We start from the raw sequence: 25,013 nt of genomic DNA on the forward strand, positions 1-25,013 counted from the left end.
TTTAACATATTGGAACACACACAAACAACCCATGGGGCAGTCTAAGCACCGTGAATAAACTGATAACTACAATAGTGACTGGAAAACAATACAAAAACATTTACTAAAATAAAGGCTGAATACTTCTTGTACAACCTAGGTATGACTTACAGAGGCCCAAACTGTGATGTTGTGTTAAATTCAAATTAGATCAGTAGAGGAGTATAGCAATAGTGGTGTTCTTTTACTAAACAATATATACAGCCTAGTGGTCCGGGCAATAACTTGGGTCCCACTGGAGCAGTGCGGACCTAGGTGACTTGTACTCTCCCCCTCTAGTGTGAAGGAGCTGGACAATGCAATAGAAAAGACCCTATAGCTTCAGTCTGGGTCACCTGTTCTAGTGGGTATCAAAACTATATTAGTATTACATCAGAGATAGCAGTTATTGCTGTGGGAGTGAGAGTATAATGCATAATGGTCTATGAAATAACATAACTCTCCTTGTTAGTAAATTATTTATTTTAATAAACAATTTATTTTATTAATCCCTGAGTATTTATGGACCTTTGTACTATCAGTAGTCAAGCAATGGCCTTAATCCCTGTCATTTCAGTAGTAATCTCATTGGTAATCTTATGTCCCATTCTTTACATGTAATTCATTTGGTTAGATTAATTGAAGAGCCCACCTCATCAGTAGTAATCAATTTGGTAGAACAATGGCACTGGTAGGGAAAAAAAATTAAAATTCCCTCCTCTACCTAATCTAACACATTAGAGTTAATATATGTCTCAATGGTTATAAGCGGTTCTGAGGGCAAATTGTACCTAATAAAATGGTTAATCAGTGTACATCACAGACACTTTTCTCATAAGCTTTCAATGAGCATAAACTAGTACTTAGCATAGCCATCTGCTGGGAGCTCTAACCTGTCTTCCCATTAAATGTCACCTCCAGGATCCTTTGCATCCCTATGTCATTGTGGAATAGCACACGGTATACTACTCTAGTCATCTAACATAAAAAAGGGAATACATTTCCTGCATGCTTTATAAGTTGAAGGTTCAGGGAAAGTTTTAAATGTGACACCCTGAATATAAATTTATATCACTAGTTTAGGGACTCATCTACAGAGATGCCTTGATGCTGGCAGGTGAGCTTAATCCCAATATAGCTATATTGTGCACAGAATTCTCCTTTATATATATGCTGAAACATAGTGATTTATATATTGTTTGTGAGTGGTAGACAACAACTTTCTTTTGTTTGCCCATGCACATTGGTCTCAATTGTGCTTGACTGCCGTCTCAAATGAATTTATTAATTTGTTCACATCTCATTAATTTAAAGAAGTGCACCTTTTTCTCTTTCACACATGTAATACAGCTTAAGCTTGTTTTCAACCTTAACTACTTTATTTAAACATAATAATTAATTTGCTTTGATTTTAAGCTAATAAATATATATAGATATTACATAAATCAATGTATCTCTATGACACAGTATGTTTTAAAGATCTAAATAAAAACCCAAACAAATACAGTAACAGTTCTGAAATGGTATAAATCAATTTGCAAATGAAATAACTCAGAATATTTGTAACAATTTTACCCTGAGAGAATCCTTGCAATGTTGAAAAAGTTTTCTAAGACCTTCTTCGGTAATGTTCTGAGAATCATCATGACAGCGATATAATGATAATGACTCAGGGTGATGAAGTCCTATGTTGACCAGACAGGTGTCATTCAGAGAATGGCGGTTTGTAATCCTAATCACCTTCCCTAAATAAAGAGTAAAAAAAATATTAGTCACTAGAACACTGTTTACTGAAACATATACAATATTATTTGTGGGTTTGTTTACTTACTGTCTTAGTGTATACTGTATTTGCAATTTCAGCCTAAAGCCTTAAAGGAGGAAAAAAATAACACACAAAAACTAGTGACTAGATCAGTGAGGGGTAACAGGCAGCCCTAGGGCCCCTTGCTGCCCTCTGGGCCCTCAACTGGGGCGGGAGCTCCTTCCTGCTTTAGCTTCAAGTTTGTTACAGCTTGTAACACTTGTTTAAAATGCCTGTTCATATGTTATTAAAGATAGGCGTCTCTTTCTCGGATAAAATCTGTTGTTTTAATTTGCTACTGAGATTAATGGTAATGTGCATATTTCTATGGAGAGCTCCATGCAAACCCCCCCCCCCCCCCCACCAAAGAAAATAACCCTATCCCTAGACGAAAAAGAGAAGATAAAATAGAAATTGTCCTGTTACTTCTGTGAGTCATCATGTTTTAGGATAAAAAGTACAAAATAATTACGGTCTACATATGACAACATGCATTACTTTGGGGTAGTGTTACAACAATAAATAAGTAAAAAGTCACACAAAAAGCCTGCTAAATCAGACTAAAAAAGTGTGATATATGGATGTACATGCACTATGTGGTAATATAGTTCAAGTTGCATCTGAACACAAGCACACTGGATATTTTGTTCCCAGCTTGTAAATAACCAACTCTGTGCCTTACAGGGTCTAAAACTGTGTTTGTCCTTTACTGAAGCCAGAGCTGCGTGCCCCAATGACCTGCGCACTTGCAACTCCCCAACCGCTGGAGTCATGGGACTTTTCACCAAAGCTAGGGTGAGCCCTGGTTCACTCTCGAATGCTTGAATCTTCAGCTTTCCCGAAGGAGGGAGCCTCTGACAAATATGGGGCAGTTCATAAGGGTCAAGAGAAGCGAGAAAGGTTTGATGCTGTGTGCAACAGCTGACCTGCACTCATTGGTCAACATGCAGTGAGTGCTCACATTGAGACATGGTCTAGCGATGCAAGCAATTCAATTTTAACGGCATGACCAATGGAATGATTGCTTATCAGGGATAGTTGCACTTTCTAAATTTGTGAAAATTTTAGAAATAAGAGCTTAGTGCACAATTAAATTAAAAGAAAAATGCTGATTTTCAAGTTAAATTTACAAGTACCACAAATTTACCCCTACATGAGTTTAGACATATGTTGCATATTTTTACATCTGGCATTAAGTTTGCTTTCTAAGGAATTGTTACATGAATGCTTATTTGAGACATATCAGGCCATGCAGATTAATTGCACACTGCTTGTTCTTTATACACTTGTTCCTTTGTTTGCCTCTCAGTTCAGTGAGAAATATTAGTTGTTTTCCACTGGTGACTGATCGTCTCTATGCAACCCGACTAAACATTGTTAGCCTATCTACTTTATTTACAGGCACCATGAATTGTAGCACTAGGACTTCTACATAAGACAAACATTTTGTTCAGAAAACAGATGATCAGCCAGAATGACGTTGTGCTTTGATCCTGCAGAGTACTGCGCGCTGCTTGTTTGTTCAAGGTGTTAATATTTGTACTGGAATTTACAATGGAAAAGACACAGTGCCCAGACAGTACCTAATAGAACATAGATCCAGCCTAACACAAACCCAATCCAGAACTGTTTGTTTACGTTTTACAAGGACATTACTCTATTTACTTGTAGACCAGGCTACCTTTCTGCACTCATAAATAAAAAAAACACTGAATATAAATACATGTTGCTTAATGTAAAGGAGCTGATGGAATTCACACATGTTTACCAATGTCTATCATAATATGTATAATATATGAGGTTTAATCATAAAGGAAGCCTTTTCCTTTGCACAACTTAAGCTGGGTACACACTACAGAAAATTTCTCTGATGCAATATCGTTAACGATTTTACCAATGACTGAAAGCCCCAATCAGCATGCCGATTCATGTGTACGTACGTACTTACATGTTTTACATGATTTACCGTCCCATCTGTGACTTTCGTCTGTCCCAGCAGCATTATGCTAAATTAATTTAAATGAAGGGCTGGACCTCAGCACTTATGCTTTATTGCTTCTCGCCTTGGCAAGAACCCTGCAAACACTGAACCGGAGGGAAAGAAGAAGAAAGAATCAAACTTGTTGGACCAAGGAGTGGTTCCCGAGAAGAGACTCCTTTCACATATGCCACTGCTACAGAGGAGAGGGATAACAATCCTGATGGCTTCAGGAATTTCTTGTGGATGAATGATCCCACATTCTAGGAGCTCCTCTAGCTTATAACCAGGGCCGGATTAAGGGAATGGAGGCCCCTGAGCTAAGGGGGCCTCCATTCCCCTGTAAGGGCCCCCCTCGGTGAGCCGAGCCGCCCCCAAGGCACTTACCTCCTTCTCCTGGCATTGCAGTCCTTCTCCGGCGCGCTGTATGCTCTTTACTGAGGAGATCTCATGAGAGTGAGACTCACGAGATCTCCTCAGTAAGAAGACTACAGCGCACCGGGGAAGGACCGCAGTGAAAGTGCACAGCAGCATTGATCGGGCCGGGGCGCCCCCGCCCCCGACCGATCAATACTGCTGCTGAGCACTTAAAAGGGCCCCCTGGATGCCCGAGGCCCCTGGGCTGTAGCCCAGTTAGCCCTATGGTTAATCCGGCCCTGCTTATAACCCCACTTATCCAGAAGGAGAACACCCATTTAAGGAGACCCATATCTGCAGAGAAGAGTCTGCTTGCTCACCTACGATTTTTGGACACAGGATGGACACTGGCTAAAGGGGGACATTTACATGGAACACCCACCAGGATTTAAAGATCTTTAAAGACCAGATTAAGTATGCAAACTCCAGAAAGTATATATGGTCTGAAGCAGGCAATGAAAGCCTGGAACACAAAAAAAATGAAGTGGATGAAGTTGAATTATTACAGATTATGAATGAGGATTTTGAAACAAAAGACCTTGGACGTAAACGCTCTATTTAGGGACCAAATAAAGAAGAAAATGGCAATTTTATCCTAAGCTAGAACCAAAAGATACAGTAAACCATTCAGGAGTTTAGGAGTCTAAATGGCAAGCACTTCCATGGAAACCAATTACATAAAACAAATGAACAACCAAGGTATATCATAACCAGATAATCTCAAGCACAGAAAAGCAATAGAAAAATTGTTGAATATTGCCACTGTTACCAGACCTGACATTATTACAGCAGTAGGAATTTTGAGTAGAAAGATCTCCAAACCAAGTTAGATGGACTGGAACACCATTAAAATAGTAATATGTTAATTAAAGGGAACCAACTACTTACAACTTAAACTTCCAGCAAACAGCAAATGTAATCTGACTGGATATGTGGACGCAGATTAGGCTGGAGACCCTACCAACAGAAAGTCTACAAGTGGTTACCTATTTCTATTCAGTGAAGTGAAGGACTAATCAGTTGTAGGAGTAGAAAACAATCATCTGTAACACGTTCCTCCACAGAAGCAGAATATTGTACGGCTTGCAAGTCAAGACGAGATATGGTTGAGCCAATTGTTCGCTTATTTGGCACAGCAAAAAGTAGAACCTACAGAAATCTTTGAGGATAATCAAGTATGTCTTGTATTGGCACGAACTGAACGTGTCAATCCAAGAACCAAACACATTGATGTGAAGTACCACTTCTTGAGAGATTTACAGGAACAAGTTCTTCTTAACTTGCAATATTGTCCAACAGAGGACATGATCACGGATATTTTCACCAAGCCCTTAGCTGGAGAAAGACATCATAGACTATCAAGAAGGACAGGTCTAGTGGATCTGTTGAGAAGGGGTGTGGAGAGGGACTGCCGGTGGAGCTGTATCTAAATGTGTTACTGTGTTATCACTCTGTGTTATAACAATGTACTCTGTTCTACAAAGAATGTTCCTATTTTGTTCTCATACTGGTCTTACATGCATGATGTGTTATGTCTATATGCTGAAATAACTACACAGTTTAATACAAAAGTTATTCCACAAAGAACTTGCCAGTGTGTGTCTATTGACTACATGAAAGAAGCATAATCTGCAACAGTTTTAAGTAGTGATGAGCGTTTGGCATTATTTCTTGAAGATCCAACGCTGATGACTTTTAGGAGATTACAGAATTTGAGGGAACACTTTGTACATGCCACCCATAAATGTGTTACGAAGAAGGATGCTTCATGCATGTTCTGGCTTCTAGATATCAGCAGCTAGCTGGCATATATCCAAGAGGACACTGCGGGCTAATCACTAGTGAGGTCAGAATCAGGTTTTGCAAACATTGCAGTGATGTATAGATGAGTTGAATTTACCAATAACTAGACTTTTTGTGCAAGGATGTCCAAGCTACGCTTATTTTTGACAAGGTTACATCCCCCATCTTGCAGTGGCGATCACGTTCAAAGGTTAAAATAGCGAGGATAATACTGGATCTGTACATTGGATACAATGAATCTGAGGTGATGAATGAAGAAAGAGACTGTAAGTCTTTAGCTGTCATATTGAGAACTTTCACTATAATTGCTTTTGATACTGATAGTTGGTTCCTTTTTCCTAGGTATGTTACAGTAGGTTTAGGGTTTAGCCATATTTTTAGGGTGGTATGTTCTGTAAATACACCTTTTCACAGAATGGTTTATCACTTTATATTGTAAAAAGCCACAATTTTGTATTGGTATGACATTGGTGTGCAATGTTGTACTTTCATTGTAATAAAGTAAGTTTTTCTTTAGAATCCATCGGTTATCATGGCAACAGAAAATGCATCTACTTGACATGAACAGTATAACATCTGCACACAGGATTTTATCTATTTAAGCGAAGAATGGGTGCTTTTTTCTTATGATCAATAATTCCTATTACCTATATTGATTTTTTATGCCAGTTTTATAATGCATGTCTATATGTGTGAGCTATTCACTTGTTGTCCAGGTAACTTGTGAGTCAGCGCAAATATTATGCTAAAGTTGTCACCAATCACGCTGCTTTTAACACTAGACATTTATGAAGTACATTCAATAAGTACTGCTAACCTACTGGGTTTTGCAACTGTACACTTAGTATGACCAGTACATCAAGGCACACCCTACTCTTTTGGGAAAAATGCACCTACAAATGGACTTTTCCAACAAAGAGCAAATGCAAGGCACATTAAAAGTACAGGAGAAGACCGGAATCCAGTCTTCGGAGGAGTGAAAATTACAGTAGACGTCTCCGCATAGCAGGAATGGCCTACATATATTAGCCCCCTCCATCCCTTTTTCTCTGCAAAATTAAATCTAACTTTTGCATTGCTCCGCAAACTTCCTTGCAAAGTATCCTGTAGATGCATCTGTGCATCTACAGGATATTTTGCAAGGAACTTAACCCGCTCCTCCCATCAGCCAGTGCAAACATCTACTCCTGTGAAAATGGCACCATTTTGGTTGGTAAAAAGGTACACTTTGGAAATCTATGTGCAATGGGCAAATAGAGGCATGCAGCACTTCCAAAGAGGATTTTGTGCAGTGCCTCGGCCATTTTCTGCTTTTCAAATGAGACCTAGAATGTTGATGACACTCATTAGTAAATATGGTAATGAGATATGTGAGGTGAACTACATTACATTAGTTTCGTCAGTATTTTCTTATTTTTTTCTTAATAATCAAACATTACCTGAACTAGGTCACACATTGATCTGGTTCAGGTAATGTTTGACTATTGTGGCTGCAGCAGACTGAACAGGTTATACAGCAGCAGCATTTATACTTATCAGAGCATTGTGAGGTAGGACATGAACATTGTGACATCACATGAGGTAATATGCTGTGTATATGACAAGTCTACTAGCTAGATGAATACATTCATTCTTACAAGTATTTAGTTAAAAGCATGAATAGAACCAGAACTGGCTGTGCTAAAGTCTTGTCGGTTGTTGATGTTTTCTCAGCAGTTTCATATTTCTGTGTTTTATGATTGATATTCATGATATATAGTATTAAGCCTGGCTTGTTGCCCTGTACCCCATAATATGTTATTATGTTAGTTAGATCCAGACAGGCTTGGATTTATTTGTGGTATTTCTTTATTTTTCCTTGTTATTGCTTGCACAATAAAACTAGCTGTGGGCTAGTAGCACCAGACTATATCATACTTGCCAACTCTCCCAGAATGTCTGGGAGACTCACGAAATTCGGGTCGGTCTCACGGATTCCCGGGAGAGGTGGCAAGTCTCCCGCATCCGGGAATTACCTTCCCAATATGACGCGATTCGCAGTGAATCGCGTCATTTTGGCACCGCCCCTCCGTGACAAAATGGCATTTCCGTCACGGGGGTGGGACCAAAATGATGCGTTTGCCGTGCCCCGCCCTCTCCCGCTCTCCAGTCACGCCCTTCTCCCGGAAAACACTTGCCAAAAGTTGGTAAGTATGGACTATATAAGCCTGCCCTTTAACCTGTATACCTGGGAGGTGAATGCTTTTGGTCAAAATATGTTTTGGTCAAAATATGAACTAATATCTCATGCTTTTATTTTGGTAGGTACACACAGATTTGTAGTTTTAAGGACAAGCACTGACAACAACTGTCTTTTTGTTTTGTATTCATATAGGGGTTTTATATTGCCACACAGCTGGTACCCTGTATAATATGGGATTAACCGAGCAACTTTTATAAAATAAAATGTGGTAAAATGATAAGACAAGGATAACCTGCTACATAGCTATTCTAGCACTTCAAACCTAGGCCGGCGTGACACAGAAAAGAGCATATAAATGATAAGTCCTGTTCCTTAACATTAACACATAGTACACAATGTATTCCTTTACAGGTGCTGGTATTTGTAATGATCCACCAAGGTCCAGTTTGAATATGGAAAGCTGAGTCTTACACATGCCTGCAATTATTTGTGGTACAATTACATAAAGCAGAAATATCAGAAAAGTGCTTGTCCAATCCTATCACAAAATTGTATTACACATTTACATAGTACTCCACTATATTCCACTTTAGATAATTGTCAATGTATAGTCATAATAATCAGATTATTAGACTGTAAAATAGCAGCTTGTTTTCCAATAGAGCAAACTAAATATAACTACAATAATAGCACTCCGGTTAAGAATTAGTCAGCTGCTCTTTTCATTACACTACTCAAACATTTAAAATAAGAAGAACACACTAATCAAATATTTGTCAAACCTCTTAATATTAGGAATGAACCCATTTCTCCATCAAAGCCTACTTGCTTTGCTCATAACCCACCTCTACTCCCCCCTTCACACTGCCCTATTCATTCTGTCACCCCCATTTGTCTACACAAGCAGGGGCCTTTTCTCTTGTGTCCTCCTCCATCCAATACCTATGCCACAAGCTTACTGTCTCTTGCCTCCTATCCTCAATCAGGGGCTCTGATCCTGGGCACAGCCTCAGATTGTGTTGATTTGCTCCCTTTTTTGTCCCCCACCTCTCATACCTCTTTCCTCAAGTCACAGTGAGACACTATTCCCCTCCTAGCACTTCAATTCCTGCTGGTACGCCTATTCTTGTGCTATGTACTTTATTGTTTTGCCTATACTGTAGTGTTTTACAATGCTACAGACTCTTTGTGGCGTCTAATAAATAAAAGATAATAATTATGTTTACCAAACATTTAATAAAAGAGAAAAGCCTATTCCAATGAAAGTGTTGTTTTGTTCCTCCTTAAGTGGTTTGACTCCCCCGCGATTGATTACAACATTTAGCATTATGGGCTACGAGAGACGCAAGCAGCAAACTTCCTGGTCAAAAAAAGGCATTGCAGTATTGGGTATGAAGTCATCTTTGACAAGGAAAGCAAGCTGCTTCTTTGTAAGGCACCGGAATGCTCTGCAGTGCCAGACAGAGGGAAAAACAGACTATTTTGAGAAGAGATTAGTGATAAATGTTGTTGTTGAGGGTTTTATAAGTGAAGATGAGTAATTTGAATTGGAAAATTAGTTTTGCCACAGCATTTAGGACAGATTGAAGATAGATAGGTGATGGGAATGCCACATAGGATGAGGTCACTGTAGTTGAGGTGGGGGATTCTGAGAGAATTGATACGAGTTTTGTTTGCACCTTGGGAAAGATGTATATACTGCCAATATTTTGGACGTGGAGGCAACAAGAATAGGAGAGAGACTGAATGCGAGGAAAGATATAGAGCGAAAAATGAAATATGACACCAAGTTAATGGGTTTGGGAGACTGAGGAAATTGTGATGTTGATTGCAAGGGAGATTTTAGGGGTGGTGGTACCTGTGGGAGGAGGGAAGATGATGTGTTGTGGGCATGTTGAGGTTTAGCTAGCGTAGAGACATGTGGAGATAGCAGGGAAACCCTTGATTGGATAAAATAGTACAGCAAGGGAGAGATCAGTGGAGGAGAGATACAATTTTGGCGTTGTCACTATATAGGTGATACGGTGGGCTGAATGAGAACATTAGTTGACCAAGAGAAGAGGTGTATAGAGATATCAGGTTTCAAGTTGACATCTCTAAGACCTTTCTGGCATGTAACTATGTCTTACCGCAAAATACTGTAAAATAAATCTCAGCAGCTCTTAGAGAAAACAATAACAGTAACACTCGCTGCATTACGCAAATGAAGAGAGGGCTACAATGGAAAATGTACTTACATAAGCTGTCATCATTTGCAATATATCTGAATCTTTGGCATACTTGAGTAACTTTTGAGAGGTCTCGATGGGACAGTTGTGCAAAAATGTAAATCCATAGCTCATCTGGGAGAAGAAGCCACATAGAGCCATAGTCACCTTTAGAAATCTGTCAAGAAAAATATATACACATCTTATGAGTGTCACCATTAAACATTCTCTAAATAATTAAATAATCTCATCATATTCCTAAAAGAGTATATAATGCTACTTTATTTGATTATTATTCTTATTATTGTTATCATTATTATTGTTACTACTACTACTGGTTTACTACAAGTAAAAAACACAGCAACTGACAGTATTACACTTTTTCCCCACGGGTCTCCATCTTCAGATGGTGGTTTTCCATTTCTCTGCCTTGCAACAATGTCTATCTGGAGAGCTGCCATATCTGAGTCACAAGCCAGCCTAAGACTGAAGGCAGAGGGAATATCTCTAATACTTTAATAAGCATGACCTCATCTTTAGCTTAGAGGCGTTCTACATCAAGATCTCTGCTTCCTTCCATACGGATTTCATGAAGGCAACAGCATGTATGTCAAACAAAATTGCAGCTCTTGGCATTAGAGATGTAATATTTGGTTCACATGTGATTCTACAATGTCGCAATCAGTTTACTCTAGCTAACCTGGGGCACAGAGCTTAACGGGACCCCCATTTTTTGGTCATGGGCCACTGCAAAGGAAGATGGACTTTGTTGCATGAAACCCACAGGTTGCTGACCCCAGGATAGTCTTCCTAGGCAGCTGCTGACTTACAAGAGGATGGTCAGGTACATGCCAAGCGAATGTTGCATAGGATCAGAGTTTGTAACACATCAAAGTTCATGAGTAGGCAGCACAGATTTGTAAATTTAAACAAAGCCCAAAAGCTGAACGCTTATACTTCAAATATTTTGCACCATCTGCCTATATCTACTGATAATGTACTGTAGGCTGCTTTACTTCCCTAGTGGATATTTATGGCCAATAAGGTCACTTTTGTCTATATGGGAATATGTTTCCATAACTAGGATGACTATTTATGCCCTTAGATCTTTCATTGAATTATTGCATTGGCAAAGGCTTTAAACACACTAGAAGAAAGATTGCTTTCAGAAATTACAAGACCCTTAAGGCTGACATTGTGATGATTCAGGGGATTAATCATTCCTCATAATCAGATTCCTTAGATTTTTCATTAACACTATTTTAGATATTTCTTAACAAAACTAGAGGGATGGCAATGTTTACCCAATAATCTATTTCCTATGTGGTTGAGAGATTGGTGACTCATGATAGTACCAAATTAAATAGAGATTGGTGACTCATGATAGTACCAAATTAAATAGAGATTGGTGACTCATGATAGTACCAAATTAAATAGAGATTGGTGACTCATGATAGTACCAAATTAAATATGTGCCTAGTTGATGAGTGGATAAATATTGTGCTGGTTCGAAGTCCCCTTTGACATGAATTACAGCAAAGTTAGTAGAAAGTTTGTGCAGAAATTACCCCAGACTCAGAACACATCTATGGCTTACCAACTGCAAAATAATGTGCTTCTACAATCACAAGCTCATCAACTTTTTAAAAAAATTCTGTGATCTATTTACTGCTTCTACTCCTCCACCTTTGTCGATCAGTGACAGACTAGACTTCCTTTATTTACCAAACAAAAAGAAAAAATTTCAGACTATATGAAATCATTTAAAAGCAGTAAAATTTCCCCCTAAAAGCTTCTTAGCCATTAATTATATAAAAATCGCAGTTCTTATCCTTCAACCAGAAGTGCTTTACAATGAGGTCTTATTAGAAAATGTTACTACCTTTGAAATGTTTTTGGAAAATATCTCACTATTACATAGACCCAACTTTATGTAAAAACTACCATCCAATCTCATTCTTAAATATGGACTTGAAAATCAAGACCAAAATACTTATTCATCAAAATACTAATAGTCCCTGACTAAGGGCTAGATTTACTAAGCTGCGGGTTTGAAAAAGTGGGGATGTTGCCTAAAGCAACCAATCAGATTCTAGCTTTCATTTATTTAGTACCTTCTACAAAATGACAGCTAGAATCTGATTGGTTGCTAGGCAACATCCCCACTTTTTCAAACCCGCAGCTTAGTAAATCTAGCCCTAAGTGTGGTTCTCCCCCTCAGACAGCATTTGGATAATAAAAGGTGATTGTTAAAGCTACTCAATTAAATAGAAATATGAAAGACCTCAAAGTCATATAGACAGCATTAGGGGGTAACTGTAATAAAACATTGAGTATACTTTACGGACATCCTAAGGCATGTGTTAAACATATCTCACTTTTATCCTACTGTTGAAATTTTTTGATGACCCCAGTTTCCCTCCTTCTTGGTGATAGAGCCATTTGTCCAGGTCATATTCATTGCTTGATATGTCAGGTTTTTGCAAAATGGGAAGGATTTCAAATTGTATTAATATGCAGGTGACATACATTTTTTCCTAGTTAATGTGCACACAAGTTTAATAAATCTTTTTAGTTTGCTTGATACTTATTCAACGCTTTCTGGCCTCCTCATAAATGTGATCAAAACAGAAGCCCTGGCAATCAATATCTCCTATAATCGCCTACATTTCTATACAACCAGTTTTAGAAGACAGCTTTCAAGAAGCTACCTCTTATACGTAGACACTGGCACCTGGGACCTTTCCCTTTCAATCAGACTGGAAAAAACAAGATTTGTAGATGTAGTGCCACTAGAGAAACATCTTATGAAATTCTAGTGAAATAGTACTCAACACCGAACCCAAATAAATGTATAAATAAATATTGGGGAAAAAACATATTATTTCTATTTTATCATTAGCTAAATGGACAATAGCGTTCAATTGGAGAAAGCCCACCTTCCCGATCAATTAAAATCTAACCAAATGTAATATAGTCATGGCTAATGTAATATTTAGAATAAAAATAAATTATTTGAGGCTGATTGAGATCTTAGGCTGTCTTTGGTGAGCTAATATATGCTATTTTCCTTTACTGCACTTACACCTGACCACCTATTTACACAGTATTATTTAACCAGTGGCCCAGAACAATTCATATATTATATATGCAGCACCTATTGCTATGCTGCCTTTGTTTTTTGTCTTTAAGACTTTTGATGCATTTTTTGTCTAATAAATTACCCATTGAAGATTATTTGATGGTCCATCCCAATAGCTTTGGCAGAGATGTTCACTGACAGCCCCTGGAAAAGGAAATATGATAAAAATGAGTCAAGAAGACCTACAATTTTATACAAATGTATACTATTGTTGTTGTTTAATGCAGTTGTATTATACACATCTATACGGATGCATCACATATTCTTTGGCAGCAGTGCCTAGTACTGTCTGAAGAGGGCATCCCAGGAATGTGAGTGTTAGGTGATCAGCCCACAAAACTACCCTGGAGGCCAGGTGATTGGTACCCCAGCCAATCATCATAAATATTGCAATCCTAGTTCTAGCCACTTTTTTTTGACATCCAGCTTTCATACAGAATGCAATGTAATAAACATGTAATCCAAACAGAGAACATATTATTTATTTTGCAAGGCACACAGTCAGAGGTATACATACATGCTGCATTGCAAAATATAGCAGGAAAGCAATTAGCTTTATAAAGCAATTTTTATATGAGATGTGAACAGTCAATCAAACATTAACTGTCTGTCAGTTTTTTCTTAGATACTGTATAAGGCAAAGTATTATGATCATATGTTATGCTGAACTATACTGGATGCATTCCTTTCAAGTTGTAACCATGAAACATTAGAATGTACAGTTTCTGTTACTGGTGCTACTTGGGGATTTATTTCTTACAAGTTTCTTTAATACACATGTGGGGGAGGTTGGAGTCATGAAGTCGATGGGGCGGAAAAAATAATGGGGAGAAAGCTAAAAATCGTATGTTGGGGATAATCCCATTATTATAATGTCTATCCAAATGATACGTTGTAATATGTCCTCAAGTTTGAATTAGTGTAGGCTTATCTGGCATGTAGTATGATATTTTATAATTTTTAATGGAGGGGTTGTTAGTTATGCTTTATGAGTCATACGTTACACTGCATTGGTAAGGGAGCTGTAAATTATGTTCACCTATTATGCAAATAAATGGTGATTTTAAGTTTATCAATTTTAATGCTGTCCTGCAATGTTATAACTATGTGGGGGTATCTCAGTAGATATTTAAGAGATACCTATGATTATAATAAATACTCTGTCACATATGAATGGTGAATCGCTAATTGTTGCAGACAAATTCCTCTTCACGGACCTAAACCGCAGTGTACTCCTATGCTTATGTAGAAGGGAGTCACTGAATTAAAGGAGGTTATAATAGACTGGCTATCTTTCATAAATTCTCTGTATTACTTAGCGATTTGCTAAACGTGTAAGATAGATGTATTATTGCTGTGTTAGGTATCTTTATTATTGTACTCAGATACCCACACAAAGTTACAACAGTGTAGGACAGCATCAGAACGGGGCATAGATTATGAAAGATAGCCAGTATATTATAACAGGTTGTGTACGGCATATCGATGTTGAGTACCCCGACAAGACTTATCCCGACATCTTGACTCCGAATGTCTCCTCCCTGACGCAGTATCAATGACGACTGTTCTGCAATGCGGCTTGAACCAATCTCGATGTAGGAAGAAGCCGGCGCCACTTAATGATGTCAGTGACAAAGGCGATGGTATTATCGCTGCTGTAAAGGTGGTTATGTAAGTATGCGCCTATGTATAATGTAGAAGCCGTTGTAAACTACATTTAGTTTAGCGATTCACCATTCATATGTGTCAGGGTATTAATTATAATCATAGGTATCTCTTAAATATCTACTGAGATACCACCATGGACTTATAACGTTGCAGGACAGCATAAGAATATGGCATAATCTACGAGGAATAGTTAGTTTATCATAACCACCTACAAGACGATGACTTTCTACTTGTAAGAAACTGCCAATGTATAAACTAAAGATTATTCTTTGAAATATTATTGATAAAATCAAAATCAGCATTAATTTTAATAATAGGTGAACATTATTTACAGCTCCCTTGCTAATGCACTGTTGTATACACATCACTGTTATACTGTCATACAGCTGCTCCAGCTGTAAAAACTGTAAAGAATAGATAAAAGTATAAAAAAAAAAGTGGGGTCCCTCCTCTATTCATGCTTAACCCTAGTGCTGCCTGACTATTGCTGGTTCCGTGAAAATCGGGGAAAAATTTTGAGTGGCGTCCCCCCGATTTTAACTTAACCAGCACTAGGCAAACCAGCCGGGGTTGGAGGCACTATAGCAGGAGGGACACGCGGCAGGGGTCCCCCTGCCATAATGACTAACCAACCCCAGGCTGTTCAGCGCTGGGCTGGATTCCCTAGGGAGTGGGGTCCACCGAAAAAAACGAGCGGGCCCCCCCTAGGGACACCCAGCCCAGTGCTGATAGCACTAGGGCTCTTCCTACACCCCTGGACAGTGGGTGTAGGGTAATAACGGCGATAAATGGAAAAAAAAAACACAGGCGCCATTTTTTTTGTGGAACTACAAGTCCCAGCCAGCCAGGTTGCCCAAAATATTGTGGCCATGCTGCTACTTGTATAACTATAAACACCAGCATACCCACGGCAGCCAGGGCATGTTGGCACTTGGAGAACCACAAGTGCCAACATGCCCTGACACCCACGGCTGGCTGGGACCTGTAGTTCCACAAAAGAAAATGTTTACAAAACCACCACACCCTCATTAAAACCACTAGTATTTATTAAAAATAATAAACCCACAATAAATACAGTAAACCCCCTCATTTACACCACAAAATTTTATTAAAAATAATAAATTCCCAAAATACTCACCGATGAAGTTTTCTCCTTTTGTCAGCAGCTTTCAATCCCAAAATGCCTGTAAACCAAGTCTAAAATAAATTTGTATCCAAAGTCCGGCTTGCTCCTATCCCAAAGTAATTTGCACTTCCAAATGTCCTGGCTTGAAAAAGTACAAAATAAATTTGTAATTCCCAAAGTCCGGCTTGCCCCTGTCCCAAAGTAATTTGTACTTTCAAAAGTCCTTGCTTGTAATCTGTTCACTTCTTCGCCCAGGGGGGGCCCATTGTTGATTGAAGTCTTCAGTTCTTCACCCAGGGGGGGTCCATTGTTGATTGAAGTCTTCAGTTCTTCACCCAGGAGGGGCCCATATTTGTACATCCCAGGAATCTTCTGTCTTGATTGCAGAAAAATAACAAATGGTAGGAGCTGCCACAAATACCTCCTAGCTAGCTAGGAACTCTGCTACGCATCATTGCGCTATGTCTATTTACAGTATTAGGGGATTTTCCCACGCTAGTGGGAAAATCCCCTAATACTATAAATAAACCTAACGCAATGAACTAAGAATCTTCTGTGCTTAATTGCAGTTAACACCCGCGATTTGTCGTGATTTTAAGACGCTGGCAAAATCGGACCTTGATACATTTACCCCCTGGTGTTTTAAATTATCAGAAACCAAATGTAATAAAACTTTGACCGTTTAGTGTTCGTGCACCACAATATAACACTTGGGGCTAGATTTACTAAGAATCGTGTTTGGTGGCGGTTTGAAACCGCTACCCATCGCCGGCGGTTTAGTGGTTCAAACCGCCGCATTTACTATAGGGCGGCTTGAGGCTTCAATTTAAAATGACTGGCGATGTATGGCGGTTTGAAAAAGCTTTTGGATGAAACCGGCATCAAAACCGCCATTCTAAAAGGACAGGACAGTTTTAATACCTGCTACAGAATGGCTTGATAGCTTAAATATGTTGTTTGAACTATTTTGGCTTTCAGAACATTAGAGAAAGCACCATTGACATTTAAATTATGTTGGCAATCATTATTTATTGATTAAGGGGCAAAATTAATTAAATATTACTTTATGAGGGAATAAAAAATTTTCATTATATTAAGTGGATAAAATTACTAATTATTATATTATTTGGACAATATGTCATGACAAATTGTACAACATAAATAATTATATCCACCATTAACAATCAGTTAATAATATCATATATTCACATTTTCTACATAATATAATGCTATAATAGTGTCCCTTTAAAAAAAAAATATAAAAAAAAAATTCTCTCATAAATTAATATTACATTTATTTGTCCCTTTATCAAAAAATAATGATTTTCCAAATGATTAAAATATCAGTGGTGCTTTCTCTTATGTTCTGAATGGCAAAATAGCTCAAACAGCATGCTGTTTGATCAATCTTGCCTATTGCAACCACCTCTTTCATTTTGGCCGTTTGGATGGCTGTTTTGCGGCAGTTTTGAAAAGCCCAGCTTAGTAAATCTGGTGGTTTGTATGTTCATCATTGTTAAAATCGGGATGGCGGTTTGTAAAGTGGTGGTTTTGAAAAATGTAATTTCTGGCCGTTTTGACGGCGGTTTGGGCTTTAGTAAATCCAGCGGTTTCAAATCCGCCGGAAAACTAGCCGAATAGCGGTGGTTTGAGCAAACCGCCCTTTAGTAAATCTAGCCCTTGTTCTCAATTCTGTCTTTGTGAATTAACACTGCTTTAAGTGGTAGCGCCTCTCTATGACTATATAGAGTATGTAAAATAATCTGTTAATATATTAATAATATCATATAATTTCAACTATATTCATATCTAGCGCGGTGATACCCTTTGCCCATTCATTGAATGGCTTTAGTATGAGAAGTGTTTGGTCTTTTGATATGTCTTGCAATCTTGATTGACATGTCAAGATCTAAAAAAAATATGTTTTGTTATTGTTATTACTCCTAGACTGTCTTTTTTAATATAAACTGGCTCACCAAAACAGAGACAAATTTTATGGAGATTCTGAATCTTCACTCCCTAGACAACCTGTATCTAAGCAGCATAGCTTTAAAGTGTTTCTATATTTTCTCTGCTTTAGTGATACTGCTCCTATAGTACTGATCTGAACGATATTTCCTGCATTGAGCAGTCCAACCAAGGACAAAACAGGTTGCTTGTCAGTAAATATCCTATGTGAGCACAAGCCTGAACATGTAAAAGTAATATTCAGGACCAAATATAAAAATGACAAAGCTAAATAGTTGTGGTACAATAATGAATGTCTGCAGGCAACTGTGATGCATGGTGGAGGTTTCTTGCAAGTTTAGGATTGCATTTCAGCAAATGGAGTTGGAGATTTGGTCAGGATTAATGGTATCCTCAATGCTGAGAAATACAGGTACTTATGCATCATGCAATACCATCCAAATTTAGTCTGCAGCAGGTCAAGGACCCCAAGCATACAGCCAATGTCATTAAGAAGGGAATCCTAGAAGTGGCAATATGGCACCCACAGTGCCCTGATCTCAACATCATCAAGTCTGTTTGGGATTAAATGAAGACACAGAAGGATCTACATCCTGTGTCTTCATTTAACACAAGTCTACATCCACAGAAGATCTGTGGATAGTTCTCCAAGATGTTTGAAACAACCTCCCTGCCGAGTTCCTTCAAAAACTGTGTGCAAATGTACCTAGAAGAATTGATGCTGTTCTGAAGGCAAAGTGTGGTCACACCAAATATTGATTTTTATTTAGATTTCTCTTCATTCACTTTGCATGTTGGTAAAAGATAAAAATAAACTATTAACACTATTGTTGAAAGTATTCTCACTTTGCAGCATTTTTGTCACGGGCACTAGGAGTCTTTACCCAGGGATCACCAGGTGATAGGCTTACCAGAGCAGTATAGGTGGTAATATGGTACTCTGGTAGCAGGGTGATCACGGAACAGGAAATAGCAGATGATGAGATGCTCAGGAAAGTCTATGACTAGCAGCACTGGCAATATGGAAGTAGTAATACACAAGGAACTGTATGGACAAAGGACACGTGAAGGTAGTCAGTGGTCTGCGGTAGCAAGTTGTACCACTGCTATAGTGAGGAGGGATGTCCAACAGAAACAAGGAGGTGATGAGAGTCAGCGGTCTGCGGATAGCAAGTTGTACCGCTGTCTGAGTGAAGGAATGGAATCCAAGTGGAGGTATCCGGGGAGTCAGTGGTCTGCGTTAGCAAGTTGTACCACTGCTATGTGAAAGGATACTGGAACGGGTGAAACTGTAAACAGGAGTCAGTGGTCTGCTACTAGCAAGTTGTACCACTGAATATATATGTGAGGAGGTGCACGGGGAGAGACTGCAACACAATATATACACGGGCACCTTGACTTTGATCCACAGTAATATGCACAATATAAATGTATAAATGACTGAACAACACTGCCAATGTAGAAAGTCTCTTGAAGTAATCCAGCATGAGATAACACAGTCAATGATGGCAATAGAGTCAGCAGATAGTACACTCCAGAGGAGAACCAACACAGTCCAGAAAGGTATGCAATACACAGCACAGTCAATGGGAAGTATGCATACCGTGGTTCAGGAGAAGGCAGTCAGACAGGAGTGCAGAGATACCTGAAGGGCAGGAGGCCGGCAGGATCCAAAGTCCCTGGATGGGTGAAGCGGTGGTCTAGCAGGTGCAGCGCACAGGTAGGTAGACCAGCAGGGAACACAGGAAGGCGTGGAGAGCGGATCAGTAGTAGATGGATGAGTAGCGCTGAGAAGTAACAGCAGCGGGTCTCTGCGGGAACACGGAGGTAGCCAATAGCAACCAGTAGGTGCAGTAACGATGGGACACCGGAGCAGAGTTGAACTGGAACAGTTGGTCACGGAGAGTAGCGGGTAGCAATAGTGGCAGCAGACTCAAGGAAACACGGAAGAGTTGACAAGGGCTGAAGACTGAAGCGCACAGAGGCAGCGGATAGGAATCAGCCAAACAGTCACGATGAAACACAGACGGGTTGCAGGTTGAAGACTGTAGTGCACGGAGGCAGCGGATAGGAATCAGCTAGCAGTCACGATGATGAAACACAGACGAGTTGCAGGTTGAAGACTGTAGTGCACGGAGGCAGCGGATAGGAATCAGCCAAACAGTCACGATGATGAAACACAGACGAGTTGCAGGTTGAAGCCTGTAGTGCACGGAGGCAGCGGATAGGAATCAGCTGGCAGTCACAATCATGAACAGGTGAGTGGATGTGAATGAAAGACTGTAGTGCACGGAGGCAGCGGATAGGCATCAGCTAACAGTCCCAATGATACATGGTAGAGTAGAAGTGCTTAGAAGACTGTAGTGCACGGAGGCAGCGGATAGGAATCAGCTCACAGTCACAATGAAATAGTAGATGGTAGAAGTGGTATGGGAACCACAGTAGTAGAAGTGGTTTGGAAACCACAGCGGTAGAAGTGGTTTGGAAACCACAGGAATCAGCTGGGCTGAATAAACGAGGAAACACAGGAACACCTTCAGAGACTCATGGGGAATGAGACTCCAAGATCAGGCAACGTGGTGATGACCACAGGTGCTTAATATAGGGAGTGTTGCCTGATCTGCCAATTAAGTTAAAGGGACATACACTGAAGGGTAGAAAAGGGCTGCGCATGCGCAGACCCTCAGGATGGAGGACGGCCACGGTTCCTAAATGTCCGGGAAGAGGCACTCACGGTCCGGTGAGTGACAATTTTTTTCACATCTTCCTGAAACTTTTGCTGAGTGATGTAAGTATATATATATATATATATATATATATATATATATATATATATAGATATGTATAGATATATATATATATATATATATATATATATATTTATTCTGACACCACCGCACCGGTTGGGATGAAACAAATGTGAGATGGTCCAGTTGGATCCTGGTCAGGTTTTAGAGGGGTTAGGGTTACAGTCGGACCTCCTGTTGTTGTACGCTGGGCAGAACTTTCACCCAGGGAGCCTGTTCTGAGCCTGCATTCAGACACCCTGCACCAATTGGGATGAAACCAACGCAAGATGGTCCAGTTGTATCCTGGTCAGGTTTTAGTGGGGTTAAGGTCCCAGATGGACCTCTCCTTGGTCTATGCTGGAGAGAAGGTTGACTCAGGGAGCCTGTTCTGTTCCACTGGATAGATTTGGACGAAAACTTCACACACTGGTAACATTTGATCCCAGAAGATGTGCTGGGGGGTTGAGGTATGGGTTGAGGTCCTGGTTGGACCTTCCGTTGGTGTACACTTGGCACTATTTTGACTTGGGGAGCCTGTTCTGTGCATTCCTCTGGATGGATTTGGATGACATTTAATATAAAAACAAAAACAACACTGTGCAATCAGCTCATGGGTGTGTTGGAAGAGCTGCCACGTTGCTAATTATTTTTAAAAGGTTGACAGTTACATCCAACTCATTGATAACTTAATAATTTGAATATTTAAACCCGGGCATCGCTGGGTATATTTATATAGTACTGTAAATATGTTGGGGCACTACTGCATGAACTGGATTTATTTTGAAATAATAAAATAAGGTCTGCTAAACTTCACACTTATACTTTCCCACTTGAACTGTACAAGGGACAAAGAATAAAGTGATTGGTTATATAGAAGACACAACACAGATACACATGGGTGCACATTTGTTTCTCATTTGGCACTGTAATTTAGTCTAGTAATCTTGTTCGATCAGGTCATCTTGATTGAAAATGACATTATGCAAAAGCTGTTTAGCAGGGCAATAGGGGGGGTCTCAAATGGATTGCATGCAGCCCTTCTGAACAGAGTAATTCCCCATCTTTATCCATTCTCTAGTAGTCATCATGCCTCTGATTGAGTTCAGTTTATGAAACAGTGAAACAGACTAGACTGTGATTGGAGTGTGATCCTTACTGATTTAAGTAGCCAGACATAATTTATTAGCCTACTGTTTCCATTAATAGTTCATTCTGGTTCTCTGATCTCATAATGCAATATAATACTTCTCCATACCTCCCAACATGTTTGTCCCCGGCAGCAGGACAGGTGCCTGACCACAATGCAAAGGGTGTGTGGTCATGGCACGACGGGACATGGGCACGTCTCCTGAGGGCTGTCTAGTGCTGTAAAGCAGTAGGCTGCCCATTACATACCTCCCTTCCCCCAATATTCCCATCCGTGGGACAAACATGTCCCTGGACGGGACAGTTGGACAGGGCCCTGAAATCAGGACTGTCTCACTGAAATCGGGACAGTTGGGTGGTATGCTTCAATGCTAATCTGAGTTCCACTTCCAAGGCCCCTGACATATAATATTACCCACTACTGATCTTTAGAACAATATTCACAAATTAAAAAAAAGATATTCAGCGAATTAAACTATCTTTCTTCAAAATAGTGGAAACACAGAATAAATGTGGCCAGGTTTATATGTCTGTCTAGAATGATATATGTTGTTACATAAGAAAACATGCTTATTTCACAATTTACATAAAACTGAAATGCAAATCCATACTTATACATACCTATGGCCTTATCACCCTGGATACTCTTCTTTCTGAGTTCAGCTGATGCTGGTCTTTGATTACCAAAATGAGACCTGTTAAATAAAAATGCAGATAAGAATGGAATCTCATTTCACTTAAACTAAGTTGCACAGTAGAATACAATTAATCTGGAGATGAATATTTATTTAATTTATGTTTTAATAGTTATGTGTATAGTGCCAACAAATATAATAACCATTACTAAATATAAAAAATAGGTAAAGAATATACAATAAAAATCAAACTCTAACAAATGACAAGGAAACAGTAGACAGCATACACTAGGAAAAGCATCAGTACTTTGAATATACAAATAAATTGGGTTATTCATTAAATAAGCAATTGTGAATGTGAACATAATCACTTACGTCAAAGGGCAAAATTGGGTCAAAGTTAGCAATTGGACGGCATATACTACTAATAGCAATATGTAAAGGAGAGCTAACCTCAAAATTTGTATTTCTTTATTTGTGTTGGCAGCAGGAGAGTAACTGTGAAAACAGGCTCTGCTGGTCTCATCTCCCTGCAGGAAGCTGCCAAGTCTGTCTCCACTCCAGGGATCCCTCCAAAACATGCATGGGCGCTGCCAACATGGAGTCTGTCACACACTCCTCCTCAGTCAGTCAGAGTGTTGGTTCAGCTAAGCAGGGGATAGCAGTCTCAATTCCAAAGTTCCCAGCAAACCAGTGCCTGAGCTCCACCATCTTGGATCCAGTCACTTGATCCCTCTCAGCCAGACAGTGCTGCTTCGGCTCAGCTAACCGCAGCCTCCAATCAATGGATAGCAGTTACAATAAAAGGACTTTCTGGAGCCCTAACTTGTTGCCAGTGCAACTCTGATTCTTCAGACGTCAAACTGGTTTACAGCAGTCTGCAGTCTTCTCAGTTATTCCTGCTCAGACAGTGCAGTCTGCATTGCGGTTCCAGTTTGGTCCAGCAATCCAATCCAGCATTCCGATTCCAGTCCAGCAAACTGGTTTCAGTCCAGTCCAGCATTACGTGTCCAGTCCGGTCCAGTAATCCGGTTCCTGCCTGGTCTCCTTTGCTAAATATGATCACTGTCCCACTGTTCTTGACCACTTGCCAGTCTCCGGTGCAGTTCATATTCTCTAGTCTCCTGAACTCACAGCAACTACCATCTGTATCAGTCCTTCCTCTTCCATGCAAAGGAATCTAATCAAACAACCCACCTTTTTGCACATAGTCACCAGTTTGGCTCCAGAGACACAACTCAGTTTGGGTACAGACAGATCCTCAGTCATGATAGTTTGCACTGGCCTAATGTATTCTGCTGGTGGTCTACCCCAAGGAGATGCACTCAATGCAAAGCCTGGTGAATTGGCTCATGAGCCAGGAATCTGCACAGTCACAAATCAAGAGTTGTCCTCTCGTCTGGATAGCATTCAAACTATTCTCAGTAGTTAAGGTGACTCTTCTCTTTCTGCACAAGCTCCACTTGTTCAAGTTCTAACCACGGCTCCTCGTCTTCATCTGTCTACTCCTGCCAAATTTGAGAGAGATCCAAAACTGTACAGAGGGTTTCTGAATCAGTGTGAAATCCATTTTGAGCTACAGCCCAGTAATTTCCCTACCGAGAAAGCAAAAGCTGCATACATTATCTCCCTCCTATTGGGACAGGCATTTGCCTGGGCATCTCCATTATGGGAAAGAGCAGATCCCCTGCTTTCCTCAAGTTCTGGATTCATAGCAGCCTTCTGTTAGATCTTCAGTGAATCAGGCAGAACCACTTCAGCATCCTTAGATATTCTACTCTTCATCAAGGCTCTCGTCCAGTGGGCCAATACCTGGTTCAGTTCCAAATACTAGCTTCCGATTTGAAGTGGAATGATGAAGCCTTGAATAATTTCCCTGCGTACCAAAGTTGATTTGCGCTTTTGGTAACGTGCCCTGGAGAAAGGAAGGGGTGAAAGGGTCAAGCCACATCACCTCCTTTGGGCCCGCTACCCCTCACCGCCAATTACTGAAGTGCTCTCGCTTAACCCAGAAAGAACATCAGAGACACCAACTGGCGAATTTATGCCATTACTGCGCAGCTTCAGGAAACTTACTTGGTTCCTTCCCCAAGCATCCAAGAAAATTCCCGCTCCTAATCTGATGGAAAA

The 25,013-nt window shown here is 39.8% G+C and overlaps 1 protein-coding gene across 1 annotated transcript in view; it reads right to left on the reverse strand.

Moving 5' to 3' along the window:
• The window catches only part of LOC142108169 (uncharacterized), a 92,423-nt gene that overhangs the window by 47,218 nt on the left and 20,192 nt on the right, over positions 1 to 25,013 (reverse strand). Inside the window, exons 4-7 of the mRNA XM_075191786.1 lie at positions 22,870 to 22,943; positions 13,634 to 13,695; positions 10,440 to 10,587; positions 1,594 to 1,763 (exon numbers count right to left, since the gene is read on the reverse strand). Of these exons, the coding sequence (XP_075047887.1) occupies positions 1,594 to 1,763; positions 10,440 to 10,587; positions 13,634 to 13,695; positions 22,870 to 22,943 (454 nt within the window). The remainder of the gene's footprint in view (positions 1 to 1,593; positions 1,764 to 10,439; positions 10,588 to 13,633; positions 13,696 to 22,869; positions 22,944 to 25,013) is intronic.

Source organism: Mixophyes fleayi, chromosome 1, assembly GCF_038048845.1.
Source record: "Mixophyes fleayi isolate aMixFle1 chromosome 1, aMixFle1.hap1, whole genome shotgun sequence".
In the NCBI taxonomy this organism is placed as follows: Eukaryota; Metazoa; Chordata; class Amphibia; order Anura; family Limnodynastidae; genus Mixophyes; species Mixophyes fleayi.